This window comes from Protopterus annectens, chromosome 8.part0, assembly GCF_019279795.1.
Source record: "Protopterus annectens isolate FY-2018-M chromosome 8.part0, PAN1.0, whole genome shotgun sequence".
NCBI classification, from domain to species: Eukaryota; Metazoa; Chordata; order Ceratodontiformes; family Protopteridae; genus Protopterus; species Protopterus annectens.
Genome location: NC_056741.1, coordinates 1,567,384,196 through 1,567,410,612, shown reverse-complemented (window position 1 = coordinate 1,567,410,612; position 26,417 = coordinate 1,567,384,196). Strand labels below are relative to the sequence as shown.

The 26,417-nt window shown below is 40.6% G+C and overlaps 1 protein-coding gene across 1 annotated transcript in view; it reads right to left on the bottom strand.

The window, feature by feature from the left end:
- The window catches only part of LOC122808514, a 1,519,214-nt gene extending 1,493,458 nt beyond the window's left edge, over positions 1 to 25,756 (bottom strand). The window contains exons 1-2 of the mRNA XM_044079469.1: positions 25,496 to 25,756; positions 12,804 to 12,931 (exon numbers count right to left, since the gene is read on the bottom strand). Coding sequence (XP_043935404.1) covers positions 12,804 to 12,931; positions 25,496 to 25,756 — 389 coding nt within the window. The remainder of the gene's footprint in view (positions 1 to 12,803; positions 12,932 to 25,495) is intronic.
- Between the last annotated feature and the right edge of the window lie 661 nt (positions 25,757 to 26,417).

Sequence of the window (26,417 nt, the reverse complement as noted above, 5' to 3'; positions counted from 1 at the left end):
TAAAAAGTCCACAGCTGTTAATATAATTAAAGATTTGTTTGTACAGTATGTTTCAAATATTTTTGTTATGGAACACAAACTGGATACGGGGCAATGGTGTTAGAGTTGAGAGGGTTTCTACTTTTGCAAGCTATAACTGTAGCGTGTTTGAATGAAGGTGGGACATTACTGGTGGCAAGGGATAAATTGTACATATTTTTAGCAGATAGTGTCAGGAGGGTAGGGTGAAGTCTGAACATTTTATATTCAGAGCATTTTAGTTTTGATAGTAGCAACTTAGTTTCCTTAACTGTAACTGGAAAAGTGGAAATTAGTTGTATAGGATGCCACAGGATAGAGGTGCAACAGTCATGAGAATTGTTCAGTTAAATGCTAGTGGGAAAAAGAGAGAAGGCACTGATAATATCACATATAGTGTAGAGAAGACAGTTCTTGTAATCATTTGGACATTTAATAGAGCCATTTTGCTGCTGGGAACAGGTGAGGGGTTAGTAATTTGTCTTGAAAGTTTTTTATTTCTTTCCAGAAAACTTTTGGATTTTTAGACAAAGTTGCTTGTCTCTGTCTTGGATATTGTGCTTTCGCAGATTTTGTGGATACTGAAGCTATTTTCTGAGAGTTAAATATTCTAGATATAGATTGCTGTTTGCAGCTTACTGCTTCAATTTTCCCCACTGAAGTTTCTATGAGTCATTATTTGTTTCATGTTATTGTCAAGCCAGCATTAAGTTTTATCTCCAAGCCTTCCTCTGGTGGCAGGGAAAAGGGTATCTTGGATCTGGAAAAGGATATTAATGAAAAGTGATAGAGCAGTTGTAGGGTCTTGTAAAGTGTAAATGCAAGAACAATCTATATTGAGTAGATGATTATCTAATAAGTGAATTTTATTCTGAGGAAATGGTTTACCAGTGATTATTTGAGGAGTCCCTTTTCTGTTTTTTATATGACCAGGAGGAGGAGTTGACAGGGCAATGATCATTTATGGAGTATAGCTGTATATCAATATTAACACATCTATGTTTTGTGTTAGTTATAACAAGATCTAAAGTAGACTGGTTGCCAGACAGTAAGTTTGGTCTGGTTGGCTGTTTTACTGACTGGCCCAGGGTATGAGTCTGAAACATTTTGTTGAACTTAATAGCTTCAGGTCCAATGGCTTTGCTATTTAAATCATGCAGTATTATGCAGTTTTTATTTATTTATTTATTTTTGTGAGCCATTGGGAAAAATGTTGTCTACAGTTAATTGGATTAATGTAATAGAGGAAGGAAGGGGTATATGTGTATATATTATGCAACAGACATGGCCTCTTATTGTAAAATGGGAAACAATACAGTTGTGTTTTTTGTGATCAACATGGACAGCTTTTATTGGTTTTGATTAGTTGGATGAATGGCTTTTTGTTGAAGTGAAACATAGCTCCTCCACTACTGCTAGATCTTATTCTGTTATCAAATAATAGGTTCCAATTACCTGTGATGCATGTGGAAGGGCAAAATTAATTTTTAGTCCAGGTTTCTGACACAGCAGCAAACTGAACCTTTTCCACATAGATCCAGAATTCAAATAAGGTCCATGTATTGTTTAAACTGCGAGGACTGACATAGCTTTAAGTATTTCTGGCTTGGCTCTAGATGACTGTCACTGGCGAAGTGACACTCCAACCCCATATGCAAAAAAAAAAAAAATGGGAGAAAGGTGTGGTTGTGAATGGATGGATGGATAACTTGTGTTTGAGCTGTAGAGTAGATTGGTATATTCTGTAAAGTGGCTTGGTCAGTATTTATAGTTGGTCCTGGTTTTAGCTGTATATCCCAGGACAGCCTTAGCTTGCAAGCTAAACAGTACTGTTTTGAAAGAAACCCTTTGAGACAGTTACTATTAGAGGGACAGTATTTTAATAACTGTGTTTGTAAGAGGAATGGTTTTCTAGTGAGGTAAGAGAGAAGTTAAGCATTTTGTTATAACTATTTGTATATTGTTATCTGGGTATCTGTAATGAAGATTACTGGGTGTGAGTGTCACATAATATAGTGGAATGTGCAGTGTTATAACTGTGGTAAAAGCTGCAAAGGCATATGTAACTGAGGACATTTCTATAGTCAAGTTATAGTAATTCTAAAAAATGAAGAACAGTACAAACAAAAAAATTATATTAGAGATTATTTGTTGATGACAGATTATGCAGGCAATGCAAGGTAAGGAGGAAGGTGAGGGTATAGTCAGATGGCCATACTGGTGAGAGTAATGGGAAGGGAATGTGAGGTAAAATTATTGAGTGCTGTCATCATCCAACTGGAATTAGGTTAAGGTTGATAGAAGTGGTTAAGAGGATATAAATGCAATGATAATAGAGGGTGGGTGTGGAACGAAGCAAAGCAGCACACAGTGTAGCTGAGCAGAGCATAGCAAATCCCCTAGCCAAGACGCCAAACAAAAAAAAAAATGATTTGCAAAGGTGTATCAAAGAAAAAAAGTTGCAAGACAGTATTAAGATCATAGCAAAAGCATTAAGGTGAATACAGAAAAAACATAATAAAGTAGAACAAGCTTTGTGAAAGTAGGAGAAAAACAATGTAGAGTAAACGAAACTAAAAGAAGAAGGCTACTATTAGCAGTGTGTTAATGGGCATATTGCAACCAAACACCTAGCCTAAAGTGAGGGAGAGGGAGGAAAAAGGATACTAGCTTAAGTACAAGTTAATTAGATCATGTAGTCACAGACAGACGGGCACCAACAAGATACTGTACATCACACTAATAAAAACATATATTCTGATACTAATTAATCATTCCAGGAACTTAAAGACTTTGATCACAAAACTGGAAATGGTGAAACAGTCTTTTCATAGGGCAGAAACAAAATGAAGATGAATGCAAATAGACTTCCTGAACTCTGACAATTTATCAGGTGTAATAGTATTGAGGCAAGTAGCTGTTTAAAGGCATAGCACACTCGTACACCAGAAGTTATTCACACAGTGTAGTCAATAAGGGACTGAGCACTACATCCCATTTCCCGTGGGTGCCCAGAAAGATGAAGAGAAAGAAGAAGGTAGTAGAAATATGCCATCATTTAGAGCCTATCAATATTGTTACATCTTTGCAGATTCTCATACACTGTTCTACATTCCCATGATTTCATCCGTGCAGTAATTTCCCTTTATACACACAATGCTGTATTCATTACAGCACTTGTAACAAGACAAAAAAAAATTTCTTAGGCAAGCAATATTCCATAATATTCCTTTGTTTTACAACATAGCAGTACTACGATTTTTGTTTAACTTGTAAAATGCAGCTGTTTTTTTTTCATGCCTCACAGAATACAAACATGATTTCTAGTATGAAATACAGAAATTCATTTTGTCAATTGTAGTGCCTGAAATAATTCTACTAGAGAAAATCCATTCTGGCACTTCTATTTTGTTTTTTTTGTTTTTTTTTTTGATATTTCAATAAATACTCAATATCAATAACTGATCTAATCAGGGCTGTGTACAGAGGAATGTTAACTTCTTTTTTCCTGGTGGGTATAACTTTAGATTTTAGTTGTGTGAGACAGAAGGGTTTTCTGATTTCTGCTGCTGCTACTACATGGTCAAAGGTGAAGGAATTAACAAACTAGGTTCCAAGATCCCTGACTACATTATCATTTTAGGACTTGGTATTGACTATACTGTATGCTGACAGAGAAAAGGAGAGCGAGAGAGTGCGCTGTTTACAAAAGGTGACAATATTATACTTTTCTGTGTATAAATTTCCATACACCATACACCATACATTTATTTTTGAAGGGTATTTTCTGCTGTAATGAATGGGTATCAGAGGGAAATTTGACAGCAATGGTTAGTTAGCAGTCATCTGCAAACTTAATTAACCAAAGGTCTTGATTCCAGGAAGGGAAATTGGAAAAGTAGATGCCAAAAAGAGGGGAGGGGTCCCACAGTACTGAGCATGGGGCACATCACTGGTTACCTTCATACTTTCTGAGGAAGCACCTGCCGTTAACTATATGAATGTCTCTGCTGAGTGCTGGGCACTGCCTCTTATGTAGCTAATGGCCACACCTTAAACAAAAAATGGTGGTCACTAGGACGAGCGCTTCGTTTTTGCCTTCCTCATAAGGCTCAGTCATATCAGTGGATATTTTTGCTACTATGCTGTAAAAGCAATATGAGGAATGCCTGATCATGCATCACTTATGTTTGCAATATTTTACACATTACCTCAAAGAATGCCATCCACAAAAAAATCATTAAATTGCTGCTAAGCAGTTCTCCACTTTAATCCGTGAACAGCTGCTTTGATTGGAGTGCAAAAGCAAATAAGTAAAACAGATACATGTTTTAAAGCCTGGATAAATGCCTCTTATACAGTAAGAGTTAATCAGTATGCTTAGGTTTCCACTGTTTCTGAAAGCTGCACTTAAATCCATTCACCATGCCTTTTTTTCCCATTTTTTGCACATGGGGTCAGGGATCACATCAACAGTGACAATTATCTAGAACCAATGCTCACATCGCCGGGTATATAAATGTATTTAAAATTTCAATTAACTTGCACACTAGCTGTCTAAAAATGCCTCAAGCTGTATTACATTTTATCTTACAGACCCTATTAATAAAAGTTATGTTACATGTATTTCTATTACTACATTTTGTATCTGAAGCCTTTTCTCTGGTTCTCATCTGAAACAGGGTTAAACCTATAAACAAAATATATAATTAAATAAATAAATTACATTTTAGTTTAGAATGCATTTATTTGCTAAGAAAGCTACAGACAAAATATGAGGTAGAACAATCTAGACAGGTTAAAACCAGATGCAAGTATTGAAACAATAACAAAATAAATAAATAAATTAATTAATTAAAGGACAAAAGTGAGGGATCAGAGACTAGGGCAATGCAAAAACAGCAGCAGAGGTTGGGTTAAAAAGTGAGAAAGAAATTTGTAAAACAGGATGTGGAGCAGCTGTTTGGCCAAATGAGCTTTGGGCTGGCACAGGATTGTATTATAATTACTCATGTACCAACACACTTGCTTAACGTTTTCTGGAATTCATTAATTCTAATGCCCTGGACTAACTCATGCTTACCCCCACCAGGAGTAGAAACATCATTGACCTGGTCATTACTAACATGGGTGACTGTTGCTCTACACCAGTAATCAACTCCTCCCTGGTCAGATCTGATCACAAGCTAATCACCACGGATATCCACACCCCCCCCCCCAAAAGGAAACCACTGCAAAAAACTTCTCCAAAGCCAATTTTGGGCTTCTAAAAACAGAGGTGGATAACTATAGGACATCCATGCAAATGGAAAATAGGTGCATGACTGCTGAATCAAACACCAATGCACTGTATGAGCACATACACAAGTGCATGGAATGGGCCATACCAAACAGAACCAAGATGCTCTCCTCCAAGAAAAGGAAGCCAATCTGGTAGTCCCCCACCATAAACAAACTCTACAACAGAAGGAAAAAAAACTGTTGCAGAAAAGGGTGAAATCTCAAGACTGGAAAAACTCCCTTGTTAGCCTCAGCAAAAAACTGAGATCCATCATCAAATCCTCTAAAGCTAGCTATGAAAACAAAATTGCTCCAGATTCTAAAGACAACCACAAGGCATTTTATAGTTATGTCAAGAACGTACATGGCAATACTCAGATCTGCTCTGAGTTACAGCACAATGGCAAAACATATACAGAACCAACTGATATTGCCAACATATTGACCGACCGGTTCAGTGCGAACTTTAAACCCCATTCACCCCCTAAAGGGCCTATCACAATACCTGAGGAATGTCAAGTCCCTATTATCACAGCTACACAGGTAAAAACCGCACTGTCCAAAGCCAAGAATACATCTTCACTGGGACCTGATAATATCCCTGGCGGTGTTCTACATGAATTACAAAGTGAACTGGCACCACACCTGAGTACCCTGTTCAATCACAACCTCATTTCAAGCTTTGTTCCTACCAAATGGCTCATTGCTACAGGCATCCCACTACCTTATAAATAAGGACATAGGGAATCTCCAAACTCTGGACCACATGCAGTTTGGGCTTGTGAAAGGTAGATCATGCCTGCTCAACCTGATAGACTTTTTCGAGTCTGTCACCAGAGCTCTGGATGAGGGCAACGTAGTTCACACAGCCTACCTAGATCTTGCCAAGGCCTTTGACACCATCCATCACTCAGGAATCATAGACAGATTCACTAAACTAGGCATAAACCCCTATGTCATAAGATGGGTTGCCAACTGGCTCACTGAGAGAACCCACACTGTGAAAGTAGCAGACTCCAAATCTGACTACCGGCCAGTTACAAGTGGTGCCCCACAGGAATCAGTCCTAGGTCCTGTCCTGTTTGGCATCTACTTCTCTGAAGTTCGAGCCAACACAAAGGGACTCTGGCTGACCAAGTTCGCAGATGATTGCAAACTAGGAGCCATTACTGATTCTCCAGCTGATGTAGACATTCTACAAAAAAGCCTCACTGACACCAATGACTGGTGCCAAAACCATGGCCTTAAGCTCAATGCCAAAAAGGGCATTGTCATTCTCTTTGGGAAAAATTCGGTGCCCATGAACTACCACATAGGCGGTAGTCCACTAAACACCAAAGGTGTGATAAGAGACCTGGGGACACAGGTTGACAGCAACCTCTCCTTTGATAACCACATTGCCACTGTAGTCAGAAAGTCCTTCTATGTGGCACATCTCATTACAAAAGGTTTCTCACCCTGGAAGAAAGAGGTCATAATCCCTCCCTACTCGTCCCTCATTAGACCTATTATAGAATACAACACCCCATTTCGCAAGTGCCTCACAAGACACCTACAACAACTGGAAAGGCCACAAAAATACCTCACTAAGAGGATCTTAGGCCTTAGACACATGCCCTATACGGACAGACTCAAAATACTCCAGCTATACTCTGTGTCTTATCGCCTACTTAGAGGCGATCTCTGCTTGACCTAAAAAGCCATGTCTGACCCAGAGCTGCTAGATATGTTAGACCTAAAGAAATCCCAATCCCTCCATGCCATACGCTCCAGGGACCTAAACCTCATTACCACAATAAACAGAACATGCTGGAGGGACAAGTTCCTTATCCAGAGATTTCCCATACTCTGGAACAAACTTCCCATTCTCTTCAAGCAGAGCACTTCACTGGCCCTCTTTAAGAGAAATCTTGATGAGTGGATGGGCAATAGGAAGTTCACCCCAGGAATCACTTCAGTGGCCTTGCTTGACAGGGGCACTGGGAACTAACTTTGGGTGGCATGATGCCAGGGAATCTTCTTGGGCTAGGCTTATATAGGCTCCAGGGCCATTAGCCTAGTACACACCTATGAACCTATGAACCTATGGGTTATGCTGGAGAATGGGTCATTTTCACAGCAGAATATAGGGAGTAGAGATTTTAGTGGACTGGCTAGTCAGGTGGGAAAAGGCAGCATGGGACAGGATAGTAGAATCAACAGAAGGCAAGAGGGGGAGGGCTACAGGTAGGAGGAGAAAGGCAGATGACAGGAGGCCTATAGCAGACAACAAAGGAGCACAAGTAACATGGGCAGCAAAGAGAGAAGAAGATACTGCCATAAAAGGGAGGGAGAAGAGAAGGAAACCAAGGTGGAAGAACAGACAGTAGTGTTAAGTGATAAAGGGGAGACAGAGCTAAACGTGGCCATGCAGAAGTGAATGCTGTTAAGAGGTAGGCGGTGCACTTTTATCACGGATAAAGGATGGAATACACTGAAGAACAGTGTGTGACGATAGGAGGTACTGCCAGCACAGCTAACTGGAATTTTGTAAATAATTATATGTCATTTGTGAATATCAAACTGATAAGATGCTTGTGTTACAAATGTATTAGAACTGTATGTCATGTGTATATCGAACTGATTTGTACAGATGTGTGTGTTTAAAAAATACCTTTTCAGGTGCTTGTGTGCTGAAATGTATCCACAGTGTGTCCTGCTGGAGAGATTAGAAATGTACATGCACTATTGTAACTGTTTAAATATAAGTTTTAACAGAGGAAACTGGAAGGTTAACCTCATTCCAACAAACTTTAAAATATATCTGAAATTAAATCTCTTTACAGGCTAGGTCATAAAAATGTTATCTCACAGGTTTCAGTGCAGCCAGAGACACAAGGTCTGTACTAGGAAGCTTTCTATAACATCTTTGGGGTGAACTAATTACTAATCAGGAAGTGTGGAGGTATGAAATTGTTTTATGACTTATCTGAGCAAAAGCCCTTGTGTGTGTATTTCCACATGTAGGTGCTAAATCCTGCTAGTTTCCAACAATGGGGGTTTGCATGCAAAATAGACGGCAGATGGCCAGAAGTGGTGTCATTCTGCAAGATACCCTAGAAGTAATATTTTAGATATTATTTTCAGAAATCTCTCAGTGAGACAAAGCATTCTGTATTCTGTCTTGGGTCTGACAAGAAGAAGGACCATTCACCACATCATCTACCTTGCTCTATTAAGTAAGTAGGGAATAGTATAATTCTCTTAGATTCAGTATGGAATATAGTGAAGCTTAGTTTAGGCATTGTTTTTCTTTATTTGTCTGAGCCTATCCTTCAATGTTATTTTAAATATTTCCTGTGATTTGAACCTGATGTCACTGTGAATATATATACTTTTTCTTGTTGTTTTATTATTTATTATTAAATATACTTAAATGTTTCATTGTGGGTGATATTTAAGCTTTGAGAGTATTTGCATATTCATTTGGTGACACTGTGTGGGCCACTCCTAATAGCCTTGCTCTTTGTCAAACTACCATTTGTATTAATATTAATTTTACTCTAAAATTAGACACCCTTTATAAAGGGCCTTAAAGTAGCTCATGAGGGATTCTGGTGGCAGTGATAACTGCCTTATAGTCTGGACAAGAGGGGGCATAGGTAGTAAAGCTGTGCCAGCCTGCATGTATGTGTGTGTGCAAATCACATCTCAAAGTGTGTGTGTGTGTGTGTGTGTGTGTGTGTGTGTGTGTGTGTGTGTGTGTGTGTGTGTGTGTGTGTGTGTGTGTGTGTGTGTGTGTGTGTGTGTGTGTGTGTGTCAGCTATTTAGGCAAGGACATGAAGCACTGGATGAACAGAGAGAGTGTTGGATGACTTGGCTTGGAACCCTGGCTAAGGACTCAAGTCTATAGCTGTGCCAGTAGGGAGTCTTATTGAGGATCTGGAGAAAGAGAAAGGAACCAGCCACAGACTGACTGTGTTCCCTGTGTGCTCTTAAGGGAAATTGTGCTCGACTGTGCTTGATGCAGAGAGCTGCATCTGGAGATATTGTGTGTGTACCTGTTATCCTCCCAGTAAACATCCTCCATTGGTGTCAGTGGTGAGGATTGAGACTCCTTGATTACTGGCCCAGAGGTGGAGGGTCATCACACAGGGTTTTCAAGATTTCTGAAAGAATGGGAGGAGATCAGATGTAGCACAGAGACTGGGGTACTAGTTCAGAAACTGTGGAGGGCTACTAATTCTGGAAACAGTGGAGGAAAGGTTGCAGATATGATGGGTAGGGACATGGAGCAGTAAGTAAGAAGGTGAAACTAAGTTTATGGTTTCACAAACTGAAAAATCAATGAGCAAGGGTATTGATGCTCTTGTGAAAGGAGAGGCCAGATTTCACTAAAACATGTCACCAAGAGGTAAGGATAAATGCATCTCATGGTGCATGTAGTCACAAATGACATGTCAGAAAGGCAGCTGATGTGGTAGCAAATGTACCAGAACAGTGGGGGAGAGATGCCAGGATTGCATTCTCAAAATTGTTGTGTGTGCCAGCAGCCAACATACTGAATGAGGACAGAATTAGGGATTTTAATTACTGGTTGTGAAAGTGAATAAGGGAGCAGTTCATTGGAATGAAATCAGGATGGAGTAGTCCTTGGAAAAGAGGTAAACACTACAGAAGGGATCTTAGCCTCAGGAGGGACAAAGATTGTTATGCCCGGATGAAAAGGTATAACTCGGCAATCCTTAATCTAAGACTTAGGAGAGAGGGGCTATCACAGAAAGAGAAGAGTTTGGGATGATAGATGTCAGAATCAAAGAGGTAATACTTCAACCACATTGCCAGGCTCTGGTTAGGTCAGATCTTGAATACTATTACACAGTTCTGGAAGCTATACAAGCATACAGATACATCAGGGTGCTGGAAGCTGCCAAGAAGAAAGTCACCTGAAAGATGCAAGGGATGGACAAGAAAAGAAAGGAATTTGATCAGTGGTTTTATACCTAGAGCTCTTCTCACCTGAGACCAGAAGAGAAAGGGAACATGATTCTGGTGCACAGAATCATCTCAGGGAGATGTGAAAGGATTATCCTGAGCAGAAAGGACAGAAGGGGTAGGAAGTGCAAAGGCAGCAGAATGTAGGAGCAAACTTCCTGGATGTCTGAAACTGCTTCACAGAGAGGTTTAAGAACTCATAATATGTGAATGGGAAGTTGACAGGGAATCTACAGAGGCACTCAAGATGGCATGGGACAGACAAAGTGTAAGGAGAAGGTTGGGAAAGAATAAAGCATTGAGCAGCAACAGTAAAAAAAAAATTATAAAGAAAAATCTCCACTTACATGACTGAGAGTACAACACTGTTAGTAGCTTAAATGCTTACAGTTTGCAAAACAAAAAAAAAACTATGCTATGTAGTGAAATGCTGAAAAAAGTAATATAGATATTTTTTGTAAATAGATTTAATAAATAAAACTAGAACTACATTCAAATTATTTGCATTCATCAACTGACATAAATTTTCAGCAATTCTGAATAGTAGCGATGTACTTCTGATTTAGAATCATGTTACTTTTTAGCTAAACCTGAAAGCCTTTTTTATTTTACGCATGTTCCACCCAATACTATCCACGGTATGCCTGAGTTAAAATGTTTCCATTGCTCTTATATTCAAGGCACTAAATTATTATTTGTGTTCATTTTTCAAACAACACTAAACCTATTGTAAATTAGAATGCTACTGCTCAGGTGTACATCCAATCCACGTGTTAGGCACTGATGCAAAGACAAAAACATACTTGTCTAATCACAGTCCAAGCACTTAGGCTACTTGCTTACAGGTGCCCAATAGCATGCCTTACAGTATCTCTCTCTCTTCACCCAGTGCTCATACACCATTAAAGGAATAATGCATAAAAAGGGGAAAAGTGTGCCCCTTCAGTATATAGACTCTGATCTAATTAGATAAAAAAGGTAACTCCCAGAGGTTCGCCATTAAGCTTCAAATCAACACTAGTCATCTGAGCTTAAAAGTTAGCTTTTCTTACTACAAAGAAAATATATTTAAATAATAAGAGGAGGGGCAAAGAGGAGGGGCAAATCAGGAAACAGACAGCTATCTTGAATTTAAAATTAAAAATTGTAAGCATACATTTCTACATTTCAGGGCTTCAGGCAAATTCTTTGTGCTTCAAAATTGTAAAAGTATTAAGGGGTATTAAGTGTTATAATCAGAGGTATAAGCAGAAGTAAATATAATTTTCCCAGCCTTTAAGAACTCAAGGCAGAGTTTCTAGAAGAATTCTTAGCAGTCTGAAGTCATGCTTAGGAACTACCTTGTCATTAAAATATGAGTACCAGACAAACTGAAAAGTAAGACAATTATTAGATGAAAGTCATGCTATGAAGTAGTAGCCATCCACACATATTTCTCAGCAAATTGTATGGTCTCATAATATAAATATTTAAAACTGGTCCGGTGTGAACACTGTATCTAGATTATTGTTACTGTTGATGTGACACCCTTACCCCATGTGCAAAAAAAGGGTTGTGGATGGATAGCCAGATTTGGGTAGATAAAGAAAAGCTACAATATTACATGCAGTCCAACAATAACCAATACATATAAGGTGACCTTTCAAAGGTCACCCTGGTATAATAAATAGATCTGATAAAGAGAAAATAAACAACACTTATAAAGAACAAGATTAACATAAAAATGAAGGAGTTACTGTGGATCAAAAACTAGAACAGAAGTCACGTATATACCAGGGGTCCTCTACTAAAAGTGAGTGTATAACCTGCTACCTATATTTGTGATTACTGAAACTTGTCAAATACAAATCCCACCAAACCCATAGGTGAAAAAAACGAATCATCAGTTTTTACAGGTGGCAACCCACCTGAAATCATGCAACTTTGGAGAAAAAAGTAATCAACCTTGGTAAAAACAGTACTTGAGTGTACTGCAGTCTTACAGTACACCAAACAATAGTTGAAATAATCAGGGGCTATTCACTTATGGAATAATAGATCTTCCATATACTGATGTTCATGCCTGCTGGAATAAAAAGCATCAATTTTGGAATCAATTTGTGAAACAGAAATTATTTGGTAGCATTTACTTTTCTAAGATTAGATTACCCAGTGGAATAATCTTAAATATCTTATTATCTGAAACAAAAATATTTGGTTTTGTTATGACTTAATTATTAAGTTAGCTAGGATAATGTTCAGTTCAACTTTCAGAGACGTGATGTTAACCTGCTTTGTGTTCATCTGTATTGCTTACATAATGGCAAACCAGGGAGGAAAGAAGGCTACTGATAAAAAGGAAGCATAAAAGTAGTCCCACTGTGGGAGCCTGATGAACAGAATGAGTATTTCTGTTAGCAGGTTAGCACAGCTACTCTGACTGTGCTGTATTTTCTAGCAGTTTTTAATCATTTGCAATCTTCAAAGAACAATTATTTGGATTTCTCCTTTGAAACAAGTCTGACAATGTTTAACAAAAAGAGTATACTTACATTCCAAACTCCACATTAAGTTCTCCTCCAGCTGGCCCACATGACGGGATACAGTTATACTCCTGAGGAAAGACACATAATCGTGAAGATGCCAGACGCACTTGTCTAGAGCTGCAGCGTTCAACACTCTGAAAGCAATTGAAATGGGAACTCAGACAGAAATAAAGGTACAGCAGATAAGCAAAGAATTATACTAAAGGCCAATCATACACAGAATATCCATAAAAGTATCTCCTAATATTAGTGACAAATTCTTACAACCATTGGAACGTGCACTTTTTCGTAAGTCCATGTTTAAAATAAGCCTCTTAATGGTCCAGTTACTTTTGTCAAAGACCATTAACATTTGCTGTAAGAAGTTTTCAGTGCAGGAAATTGTTTGAGAATTGTGACACTGAACTATGTAGTTCCAAAAAGAATGTTTTGTTTATGGGCCAAAGTTACTAAAAGAAATGGCATATTCTCGCTCTGCAAGTCAAGTTAAACTGTGCAAATTCTGTAGACAGTCAAAATGTTAAATACCGGCATTACTGACTGTCCGAACTTGTCCTCTTTGGGCCCATGTTAGCATTGATTCCTATGTCCGAAGCAGTGGGGAGTTTCAGCACTTAGTGTTATGTTTGTGTATGTCAGAATTCAACATGTTGACTTTCAAGAAAAGGGTGCAGTAATATGCACACTCGACCTTTGGAGCAGTGAGATTTTACTTGTAAACCATTCCACAGTTAAAGACATCTGTATGCCCATGAATATATGTAATAGTGGACAATAACAACTATGTATATTTAAAACCACAAAGACACCATGACACCAACAAGGTCAGTTCAAAAAATATATCAAAACTCAGTGGATCAGGCAGCATTTCTTATTCCAATATCAATGTATATTTAATACAAAACCAGTTAAGTTATTTCTAGGCAATTCAAGACATAAATGCTTAATGATCATTTGCTATAAACAAAGAATAATACATAGTGGGCTAATAGTCAGACACGATCTAAGCTAGGTGTCAGTGTTTTCCAAAAAGTATCTTCCTTAAAGTAAGATATAAGAACAAAAAAATCATGGTATTACATATGCATATTATTAATGAGCCAACAAAAACTATGAATCATGTTTGTTCCAGTCAGTGGAATAGTCTTAGGTGGCACAATTCTTGATTAATAACTAACAGAAACATTACAATAGAGGGTGAGACATTCAAATACTTGCTACTCATGCACTGTGTGCTCATCTGCCCTTGGCACCAACACCTTTCTATGTCAGAAATATGCAGCAATAAATGCAATCTGTTTTAAAGGAAGTAACTTCACAAAAATAACATTCCATTACATTAATGTTGCCAAATTTGACATAACTCTGCCAAGTCTTATACAAATGCTTGGAGCATATAAATACAATGTTAGTTACCAAAAATAAACTTCCCTTAAAACAAAATGTGTGAGCACACATATAGTGTGATCAGATTAAAAAGGACTATAAAGCTTTCAGAATAAATAAAACATTCCTTACTGTACAGTGAACTCAAAGATAGCACAGCTGAGTAAGTAAACTCACCACAACAGTAGATGTCCGAATGACCACTGCTGCAGTTGCCTTAGCTATGTGGGTACTACCTTACACAGGATGTAACAGCCAAACAGCTACCACAGCTTCAGGGCACCTTCCACGTGTTCAAACCATCAATCAGCACAAGCTGAGCTGACTAAAAAGACATGTTTGAGTGCCAAGTCCTTCAAAGCTTTCATTTCAACATAGAAAGGGAGGCTGAGCCCCAAAATGGCAGTGCTAGGAACAAAAAGAAACAAATGTCCACACTCTGGCATAAACAACACACTAGAAAACAAGGGGTTTGGATGGAAGGAATGACTACTGCAACAGTGATAATTTGAAAATCTCCTGTTACTGTAAGTTTACTTACACAGCTGTACTATCGTTATCATATTGATCACTGCTGTAGTAGCCTTAACTATATATATATATATATATATATATATATATATATATATATATATATATATATATATACATATAAAAAATATATATATGGGCAGATTACCATAACTTAGGACATATGGAAGGTGGAAGGAGAAGAGCGCAGGAGATCCTGAAGACTGGCCCTATTAAAGTTTGATCTAGGTTTAGAGAAGGAATCAAGCTTGTAGGGCTTTGTAAAAGTATGCAGAGAGGACCAAGTTGCTGCTTCTAGAATCCAAATCTTTCTAAAAAGCCACAGATGAAGCCAAGGCCATGGTAGAGTGGGCCTTGACCCTAACTGGTACACTTCTAATGTGTAGAGAATAACAAAAGGTTATAGCATTAGACAGCCATGTGGAAATAGTCTGCTTTGACACAGATTGTCAATTATGCTTACAAATGAACTACTTATCGAAAAGATCTGAAGGATTTAGTTCTTTCAAGATAGTATCTGAGTTGTTTGTGGAGATCCAAGGTATAATTTATCCCTCATTTTTATGTTTAGAAAAGAAAACCAGGAAATGGATAGCTTGGCTAAAGTAAATTCAGATATCACTTTAGGCATAAAAGAATGATTAGTTCTCAAATAAACTATGTCCCTATGGAAAATGAAACAGGTCTAATTCACCATAAAAGCTTCCAACACAGATACTCTTCTTGCAGATAGCAATCAGTAAAACTGTTTTCCATGTTAGGCTCTTCAAATTAGCCACGTTAGTTGGTTCAAATGAAGCAACTGTTATATACATACAAATATTTCAAGCACGAGCATTAATGCTGTTCTAGCTTGCCAATATACCAAAAAAAGAAGTTATGTCCTTACCATAACGTTCCATCTGTGTTGTTGATCTTTATTCATTCTTGGCAGATGGAGTCCAGTTCCAACCTCTCAGGACTGACTCGGCCGTTACATAGCTCGCACTAGCTTAAAATTCTCGCGCTAAGGCTCAACCCACTATGCCCTTTTTCCCACTACCTCAGATAAGTTTGCAGTCTGGTACAGAAAATACAGAAGCCCTGTCTAAGGTACAAGTCTTTTGGAGGGGGCAGGAGGGTGGGATGTCAAGAATGAAAGAAGAACGGCAACACAGATGGAACATTATGGTCCAAGGGCAGTGAACCAGGTGAGGCCAAAGAAAGGGGAGCCAGACTTAGCGAGGCCAATAGGGTGCAATGAGAATTACTTTGCTTTTCAACCTTTGGGCTTTCCTCAAAGACTGGGAAATCAGTGGGGTAGGGGGGAAAGGCATAAAGTAGTCCCGGGGGCCAATCGAGGAGAAGTGCATCTCTCGGGGACTCCTAATAAGGGGGAATTAGGGCAAAGTAGCTGCTGCATTTGTTGTTTAACAGAGAGGTGAACAGATTGCAGTAAGGCTGGCCCCAACAACGAAAGATCTTCATCGCAATGTTGTGGTTGAGAGACCACTCATGAGGCAGGAGTCTGCGTCAGCTCAATTTGTCCGCAATCACGCTGGAGTTTCCGAGGATATGCATTGCTATCAGAAAGCGGTTGGAAGTGATAGCCCATTGCCAAATCCTGAGGGCTTCCAGACATATTGGGTAGGATCTGGTTGTTGATGTACCAGACTTACCCATATGTTGTCTGATTGGATTGCAACTGTCCCCGAAGGAATGACAGACTGGAACGCTTGCAATGCTAAAAGTACTACCCTCAATTCTAGGATGCTGATGTGCAAATTGGCCACTTGTGGGGATCAAGTTACTTGAACAGTCTTTCCCAGATAATGCCCCCCACCACACTCTATCTGAGAAGTGTCCATGGTCACTATGGCTTTGGGCAGAGGGGGACAAAAGGTGCAACCCCATAGATTTTCTTCTGGCTTCATCCACCAAGATAAATCCTTTTTGCAGCAATTTATTATCAGGATTGGATGGGACATCGGATGCATTAGAATCGGCCATTGTGATGCCAAGAGCCACTGAAGCAGCCTCATGTGATACCTTTCTAGGCATACTAAGGTTATATTTGCAGCCATGGTTCCCAGAGTTTGAAGCACCAGATGAGCAGGAACTTTGTTTCGGGAAATGACTGCTTGAACCTGCGACCTTAGCTTTATCAACCTGTGGAGGGGGAGGAAGGCTACACAGGAAATTGTATTTAGTCTTGCTCCGATGAACTCTAAATCTTGTGTAGGGATCAATTATGACTTTTCCTTGTTGACTGAAATGCCTAGTGCCTCGGCAAGGCGCAGCACGAAGTCTGTGGCATAAAGCAGTAGATGCCTGGAGGGGGCGGTGAGGACCCATTTGTCTAGGTATGGAAACACTCAAAATCCTCGTAGTCTCAAGTGAGCTGTTATGACTGCCATGCATTTGGTGAACACCCTGGTGGCTGTGTTGAAACCGAACAGCAGTGCTCAGAATTGGTAATGACTGGCTCTTAGCCAGAAACGGAGATATCTTCTGGAGTGCTTGTCCATTTTTATGTGGTCCTAAAGGTCTATTGAGCACATCCAATCGTTCTTCTCCAGGAAGGGAAGGACAGATTGAACCATGACCATCCGGAATTTCATCTATTGTACAAATTTGTTCAGTAGGCTGAGGTCTAGAATTGGTTTCCAGTCCCCTGTCTTTTTTGGCACTAAAAAGAATCTCGAGTAAAATCCAGATCCTGTTTGGTCTGGTGGGACTTCTTGGATGACTCTTTTTTGGAGCAGCTTTTGAACTTTTACTGCTGCTAGATCCCTCTGACTGGGTGGAAAACTGGGGATTCGCTTATGAAACCTTGGTAAGAGATTGAAGGGGATACGTTAACCTCTGGTGATAATTCTCTGCACACAGGTATCTGAGGTTACTGTAAGCCAGGATAATTGGTGCAGTGAGAATCTTCTCCCAAATGCTTCTGGAGGTAAGCAATCAGGCCTCCATTCAGGAGCGCTGGTGGGGTTGTCAAGAAAAGGAATCTCTGGAGCCCTGATTACATAAACCCCCTCTGCCACAGGGAGGACGTCTTCCCTTAGAGTTCTCCTCTCTGCCCCAGGTGGAAGTACTCACCACGTGTGTCACAAAAAGGCTCTTGGGAATTCTTGAACCACATTTTCTCACTCCTCTGATTCCTAGAACAGGATCATTGAGGAATAGAAAACTGAATGCCCACAGCAGAAAGGGTCTTTCCGTCTTTTTCACACCTGACTAATGTGTCTTTAACTTTTGGGCCAAACAAATAGGAACTGTCAACAGCAGCACTGATGAAGGAAGACTTGAAGGGTTCTGTTACAGTAAGTCACACAAGTGCATCCAGGCATGTCGCCTTATGGCAATGCCTGTACCCGCTGCCCTAGACATCCCTTCGGCTCCATAAGCAATAAGCCACATGAATGAGATTGAGATAGACTCCAAGGTGGCGAGCTGTGAGGCAACCTTACCCCAAACCTCATCAGATACTGCTCCTTCAAAGGTGTCTGAAAGCTCAGTTACACTGGATATAAAACGTGCACACACTCCTGTTAAAATGCCAGTTTTTTTTTATATAAAAAAATGAGACCAGAATAAACAATTTCAAAACGTTTCCCACCTTTAATGTGACCTATAACCTGTACAATTCAATTGGTCAAAAGGTGATTCAACAAAGTATTAGTTTAAAGGTGTGCCCACTTATGCAACCAACTTATTGTACATTTTTTATTTTTTATATTTTTCCCCGTAACAGATTTGTTTGCTTTCCAATTGAAAAACCTGGCATTTTAACAGGGGTGTGTACACTTTTTCTATCCACTGTATCAGGTCCCTTTTGGAGTCTAGTAAAATGTGCCAAGAAGTTCAAGGACCTAATAGCGAAGGTCGATGAAGCAAAAACTCACTTCCCTAACCTGTCAATCATCCTAGACTCTTGATTAGGAGGATGGACGGTATAACTCTCCTTGGCGAGTTCCATTCTGGTGGCTGCCTCCACTGCTAGATCTTTTGTCCAATGGGGTTGGTCTTCTGGGGCTGTCAAAATGTTATCTGGTGTCCAGGGAATGGGCTCTATGGAATCAGGAGCCTTCCACACCTGCTGAACAATCAGCTTAATTAGGTCGTCAGTGGGTGGGGTCACCCAAGAAGTAGATGGGGGGCAAAAAAAGCTTGCAAGAACACAGATTCCTCAGAGAATGGGTTTGAGGGCTTCCAGTCATCCCTCTGTTTCAGAATTTCCAAGATGTCTCCGAAGGAGACATCTTCATTGGGTGACTGGGGGGATCCTTCCCCTTTATCATAATCTGTGTCTTCCATGACTGATTCTTCTGGAGAACCCAGATGCTTCCTCTTGTAAGTCCTCTTATGGGGTGGCTCCTCAGGGGGAAGTTCTGAGAAGGACGTCAAAGAGGAGGGACCCTGAACAGGATGTCTTGCAACTCCTATGCCTGCTGTCCAGATGTAGTAGACTATGACAACTGTGAGCCAGAGGATACAAAAATATGACACTCTGATAAGGAATGACCCAACTGGGAGCCTGCTGAGACTAAAGCTCTCTCCATTATCTGGAAGGCAGGCCCACCTGAAGAGGGATGGGAGCCCGGAACCAGGGTCACACCCCGCTCTGATGAGCCACCATCCAGAAAAGGAGCCGGGGAGGGTTTGGAACTGCCATGGCTCCGAGAACCAAAGACGGTGCCATAGAAAATACTGGACCTGTACAGAGGGTCTTGGAACTGACAGCCAAACTATGGTCCCAGGTGTGCAATGGATCCAATGGTGCCGGAGACAACAAAGATGACCCAGGTGCTGAGGTAAGGTCCACAGTCAGCACAAAGGCAGCTGGTACTGGGAGTGTTGAAGTGGAGGGTTCCAAACCTCAGAAGGAGGTTAGTCTGGTGGAGTCCTTGGAGAATAAGCCTCAGCTCCAGGAAGAAGAGAGGTCTGCATTTTTTTAATTTCTCCAAGTCTTCTGGTTTTCTAATACCATGACAAGAATGGACCCCATTCCTAAGTCAAAGTAAGATTAAAGTTCATGAAATTAGTATTGTTTCACTCTTTGATGTCAGCCAAAAGTGCTCTTTGCAGCACCCGCAATGTGCCCAGTAATGACTCCTTCTGCAATTTGTACGGGGTTACTTGGATTGGTAACATATTTAAATATGATTGTAAATTCTTTTTTCTAAACAGTGTAAGAAACTTCTCTGTGTGGTAGATTTTCAGTCCATATATTTCTAGTTAATCACTGTATATTAATCAGATCAGACAATAGTAGTAGAAGTAGTGAACGTAAACTCGTCAAGTCAAAAAGTAATAATAGAAAATATATAATTCTACAGTATTACTAAGTATTCGAAAGTAATCCAAGCAAGGCAGGCAGTCTGTTTCCAGTGAAAACAGACTGCCCCTGCTTGGATTACTTTCAATACTTAGTAATACTGTAGAATTATATATTTCCTATTATTACTTTTTGACTTGACGAGTTTACTCGCTTCTACTACTATTGTCTGATCTGATTAATATACAGTGATTAACTAGAAATATATGGACTGAAAATCTTCCACACAGAGAAGTATCTTACACTGTTTTGTTTTTAGACCCACTACACTTTAGTGGGTTGTTTTGAGACTTCGGGGATACCACGGAGATTGCTTGTTTTTTTTTTTTTTTTTTTTTTTTTTTTAAATTCTTTTTTCTAAGACCCATTGCTCCTACTACTATTGGAACTATCTGGGTATCTTTCTTCCACATGTGCCTAACATACCTGATTGGTCTGGTTGCTATTCGAGGCATCTACCAGAAAAAGGCTACAAGCCTGCAGACCCTTGCATCATCTGGGACAAGACTGTGGATCACCAAACACTCCGTGGCCTGCTTCTCTTCTTCGGATTGGTGCTAAACCTAACCAGTTTTAGCTAGAACTAGCCAGTTTGTATAGTTTCAGCACTCAAAACTGTTTCCTTGTGCTCAGCACTTGCTCAGAACTCGTTGTAAGCACTAAATAAACTACAAATTACTACAGCACTTGACTTTCCCCACTTGTCAAGAGGATAACAGTTCTTAGTACTTAAATTAATAAGCACCTATCCAGGCATGTCCATGGGTCAGCTCCCGGTGTTTTCTCCTGTCCACATGATGAATCTGGGCATCTTGGGGCAATGTAGCAATTGCTTCATGTACAGTGACAACCCTCTCTTCCTACCACCCAACACTACAACCTGTGAGAGATGCACTTATATAGCCAAACTGGAAGCCAAGCTCTCTCCAGCCAAGACTGGACTAGACAGTCAAAAGGAGAAAGTTAACACCTGCACCACACCACACTCAACACATAGTCCTTCAAAACCCACACTACCAAAAACCACACATAGAAACAGATAGCACATACCCACATTCATGGAGGCTCTCAATAAAAATCTGCCCAAGCAACAGAGACCTCCCAAGCTGAAACGCAGACAACCACCACCCCCCAACACTACCCAAATGACACATAACCCACAAAATCAGTGTATCACTCAACCTCAGCCCATAAGGCAAAACAATGTATCCAACAGATTAGTCATAGGTGACTCTATAGTCAGGCACACTGATGTCCCACTCACCAGGATAAACAAGGAGAAAGTTACTGTCAGCTGCCTGTCGGGTGCCAGGATCCACCACATAGCACACACACTCAGGTCACTCCACAACAAGTACAAATATGACTCTGTCATTGTCCATGTTGATGTGAATGAACTGAGATGTACCTCCCTGGACTACATGAAAAGAGACATGGAGGAGCTCTCGGATCTTGTAGCCCAGGCAGTTAAGACCCTAGTAGCATCCTGCTATCGCCCAGAATGATACCACAGTACAAGGACAAAATGATTGACTTCAACAATTGGCTAAGCTAATGAGATGGCCCGCACCTTTCACCACTGGGATTCCGGATACTAGCTAAGGCTCTTGCCACCCCTATAGTGTCTTTTTTAGGCAATGTTCAAATGCTAAATTCACCACCATAACAGGTACAAGCAAGCAAACTCTGAGGGTAATGCTACTCAATGCTAGAAGTCTAAACCTCAAAATGCAGTCACTCGAGGCACTCCTTAAAATGGAGAACATCGACATCTGTACAGTGACAGAGACCTGGTTCAAGGCTCCAGAGAAAACCCCTGCATTACCAGGCTATAATTCATACCACACCTTTTGGCCACCTAACCTGGACCAAAACACTAAAGGTAGAGGCGTGTCCATATTCATTAAGGATATCCGCACCTCTAGGCTAGTTGCTCAATGTAATGCATCCAAAATTATCCAAGTGCAACTAACACTGGGCAAGACTGCAATCCAGTCTGTAGCTTGTTACAGATCCCACACCATGTCCCAAGATTCCCACTCTTCCTTTCTTAAGATACTGGAAAATATTGAGGTACAACCCAATACCTTAATTCTGGATGATTTCAACTACCCCACCATCAACTAGAAAAACTACTCATGTACCAACTCATTTGCTCAGCGTTTTCTGGAATTCATAAATTCCAATGCCTTGGATCAGCTTCTCTACACCCCCACCAGGGGCAGGAATATTCTGGACCTGGTCTTTACCAATATGGGTAACAAGTATTCCATGCCAGAGGTCAACGCCTCGCTGGTCAGATCGGACCACAAGCTAATCACCCTAGACATCCATATCCCACCCCCACCCCCCATTAAGGAAACCACCATCAAAAACTACTTCAAAGCCAACTTCATGCTTCTTAAGACAGAAGTGGTAAACTTCACGACACCCATGCAGATGGAAAATAGAGGTACGACTGCTGAATCTTACACAAATGCACTGTATAAGCACATACACGAGTGCATGGATCGTTCGATCCCCAACAGAACCAAGACGCTATCCTCCAAAAAATTAAGCCAATCTGGTGGTCCCCTGCCATAAACAAACTCTACAACAGAAGGAAGAAGCTGTTGCAAAAAACAGTAAAATCCCAAGATTGGAGGAACTCCCTGATCAGCCTCAGCAAGAAGCTGAGATCCCTCATAAAATCCTCCAAAGCCTGTTATGAAAATAAAATTGCCACTGATTCCAAAGACAACCACAAAGCATTCTACAGCTATGTCAAGAATCCCAATGGCAACACTCAGATCTGCTCTGAGCTACAGCACAATGGCATTAAATATACAGAACCAACCGATACTGCCTTCATCCTGGCAGATAGGTTCAGTGCTAACTTTAGCCCCCTCTCACTCTCCAAAGGGCCCATCTTAATACTGGAAGAATGTAAAGCCCCTGTAATCATGGATGAACAAGTAAAGACCGCACTCTCCAAAGCCAAGAATACAGCATCCATGGGACCAGACAACAACCCAGGCTGCCTACTGCACAAACTACAGAATGAACTGGCACGCCACCTAAGTACCATGGTCAATCATAGCCTCACCTCAGGCTATGTGCCTACTGAATGGAGCACAGTGACTGTTATCCCACTCCACAAAGGGGGTGTCACCACAGACCCTGGAAACTGCTGCCCCATTAGCCTGACGAACCTGGTCTGCAAGGCCATGGAACGTATCATCTTGGAGTTTATAAAAAAAGACATAGGTAACCTCCAAACCCTGGACCCCATTCAGTTTGGGTTTGTAAAAGGTAGATCATGTCTACTAAACCTGACTGACTTCTTTGATGCAGTCACTAGAGCCATAGACAAGGGCAAGGTAGTGCACACAGCCTATCTTGACCTCTCCAGGGCTTTCGATACCATCCCCCACTCTGGAATTATACAGAAACTCACTAAACTGGGCATAAATCCCTATGTCACAAGATGGGTGGCCATCTGGCTCACTGACACAACTCACACAGTAAAAGTAGCCAACTCCAAGTCCGACTTCAGACCAGTGACGAGTGGTGTACCACAGGGTTCGGTCCTGGATCCTCTCCTGTTCGGCATCTACTTCTCTGAAGTGCAGGCCAACACAGAAGGTCTTTGGCTAACAAAGTTTGCAGTTGACTGCAAACTGGAAGCCATAATAGAATCACCTAATGATGTAGACATTCTACAAAAAGGCCTCACAGAGACAGATGCTTGGTGTCACAGTCATGGCCTCAAGCTCAATGCCAAGAAGTGCATTGTCATCCCCTTTGGGAAAAACTCGGTATCCATTTATTACCACATAGGGGGTAGCTCACTAAACAATGAAAGTGTGATATGAGACCTCGGGACACAGGTGGACAGTAGTCTCTCCTTTGATAACCACATCTCCACAGTAGTCAGGAAATCCTTCTACTTGGCACACCTCATCACAAAAGGGTTCTCCTCTAGAAAAAAGGAGGTCATTGTTCCTCTCTACTCATCCCTCATCAGACCCATTATAGAGTACAATGCCCCGTTTGGCATGTATTTCACAAGACACCTGCAACAATTGGAAAGGCCACAGAAATACCTCACTAAGATGATTACCGGCCTTAAACAGATGCCATACACAGACCATCTTAAAAAACTCCAGAGCTACTCCGTCGCATATCGCCTACTCAGAGGCGATCTCTGCCTAACATACAAAACTATGTCAAACCCAGAGCTGTTGGACATGCTACACTTAAAGAAATCCCAATCTCTCCGAACCACATGCTCCAGGGACCTAAACCTTGTCACCACAATAAATAGAACATGATGGAGGGATAGATTCCTGTCCCAGAGACTTCCCGTACTCTGGAACAAACTACCCATTCATGTCAAGCAAAGCTCCTCATTGGCCCTCTTTAAGAAAAATCTTGACGACTGGATGGGAAATAGAAAATTCACCCCGGGGATCATTTCTGTGGCACTGCTTGACAGGGGAAAATAATTTTCTAGGGTGGCGAAAGCCAGGGAATCTTTTTGGCTAGGGTTATATAGGCCCCAAGGCCAATAGCCTAGCACCTACCTATGAACCTATAACAGATGGTCAGAAGGAGAAGCACTTTCTTATTTTTTCGCAGTTAGAGATCTTTATATATGACACCATATATAGATAGTGATGGGGAATATTTGTATAGGTTTAGTTTGCTTACTTTTTAATATATGTAGCCATAAGTAGGTCTGACATTATTAGAAACATCAATAATCTAGGAGGAGCAACAGTTAAATCTAAGGGCTAAAAATCAAAGTGCTGTGCCTAAACTGTAGCAGATGAGAGGAATGGCTACCGAAGTGTAGAGTCCTCAGTCACTGAGTTTTAAAATGAAGCAGTATGGAAATGGGCGACAATATGTACTGCAAGGGACAATCAGTTATCCTGACAGGTTTCAGAAATATCATTACTTCCACACTGGCAGGGTCATCTGTCCTGGCATAGCTCTAAACGAATCAGAGACAAAATCCACAAATAATTAGGGGAACCAGGGACATTTTTAAAATAGTAGTACCTGACGAATTGACAGACTAAGACAAATGTGAATTAATACAAATTTTCTTAAGTAAAAAAAAGTCTGACTCTTAATTTTATTGTCATTATTAAGTGCAATATACAACCTCCAAAACAGTCACCAGATTTAGGAGGGCTGAGACAAAATTTGAATCAGAATAAGGGACATTTGAAAGGTTTAAGTCTTCAGCTGGGGATGGTCTCCCATGCCAGTAACAACACTGATTTAGCTGAGGTACAAAGTAGTGTGGGATCATCTAATGCTCAGACAGTTTGCCGGTTTAAAAGCAACATTTTTGCACTTGATTTTATGCAATTTCCAGATATACTATTGAGATTCCTGCAACACTAGCAGCCTGACAAGAGGACATGCCGCTGCTGCTGTGCTGAACCCCATTTATTTTGTTACCCCTTACCTGGATGAAGGCACTTGAAGCTCTTGTGACCCTGTCACAGTTTTTACAGGCCACACAATTCCATTCCACTCTTGGCATTCCAGAAGTTAGGATTCCAAAAACAGCATGAGGGAAAATTTCCATTTTAAGTGCAGATTTCACCGAACCCCATCCTGAATGTATAATCACACTGTTCTGCTTACTGTTAGACTGAGACAAGACGTGAATAAGCAAAACAGCCTTAGTCACAGGTTCGGGATATACTATTGTGGACAAGGACATGAACTTCGTCCGTGAACTTCGCCGCCTGTTTGTGCCATCCGTGTGTGTCAAGTGAAGCAAGCCATTACAACAGCAAATGGCACAATAACACATGCAGGCATTGTTCAAAAATGTTTGCCCTGTCACCCAATTAAAAAAGTCATACTTCTCACTCTGTTAGTGCAAGAAATGAGGAGCAAGGAAAACTATAATAATGAAGGGGAAAGGCCCAAATCAGAGACAGATTGTAAATATTGGTGTTAGAAAAAGAAGTTATGTTCTTACCATAACGTTCCATGTGAGTTGTTCATCTCGCCTTTGTTCCTATACACGGGTTCGGAGCCGATCCCTCGGCTCCGAGTCAGCCACATTCCAAGCTCTGCGTCTAAGAGAAGCTCGAAGCACAGTCCCTATCACATGATCCCCTGCTGCTAACCCTCAGATCTAGTTTGCAAAGAAACCAGACAACAAAATATACTTGCCTACACATGCATATGCACCAAAAATACCTGTACACGTATATACCTAAAAGGTAATGATAGATACAGGCAAATATGTTATACCTGACCGACTACGCACACATACATAGGCACAGGCAGTCACAGAGAACCATGAGAAGACAACCAGCCATGAGTCGAACCTGTTCCTCCAGAACACGGAGGGGGAAGGAGGGCGTGAATGT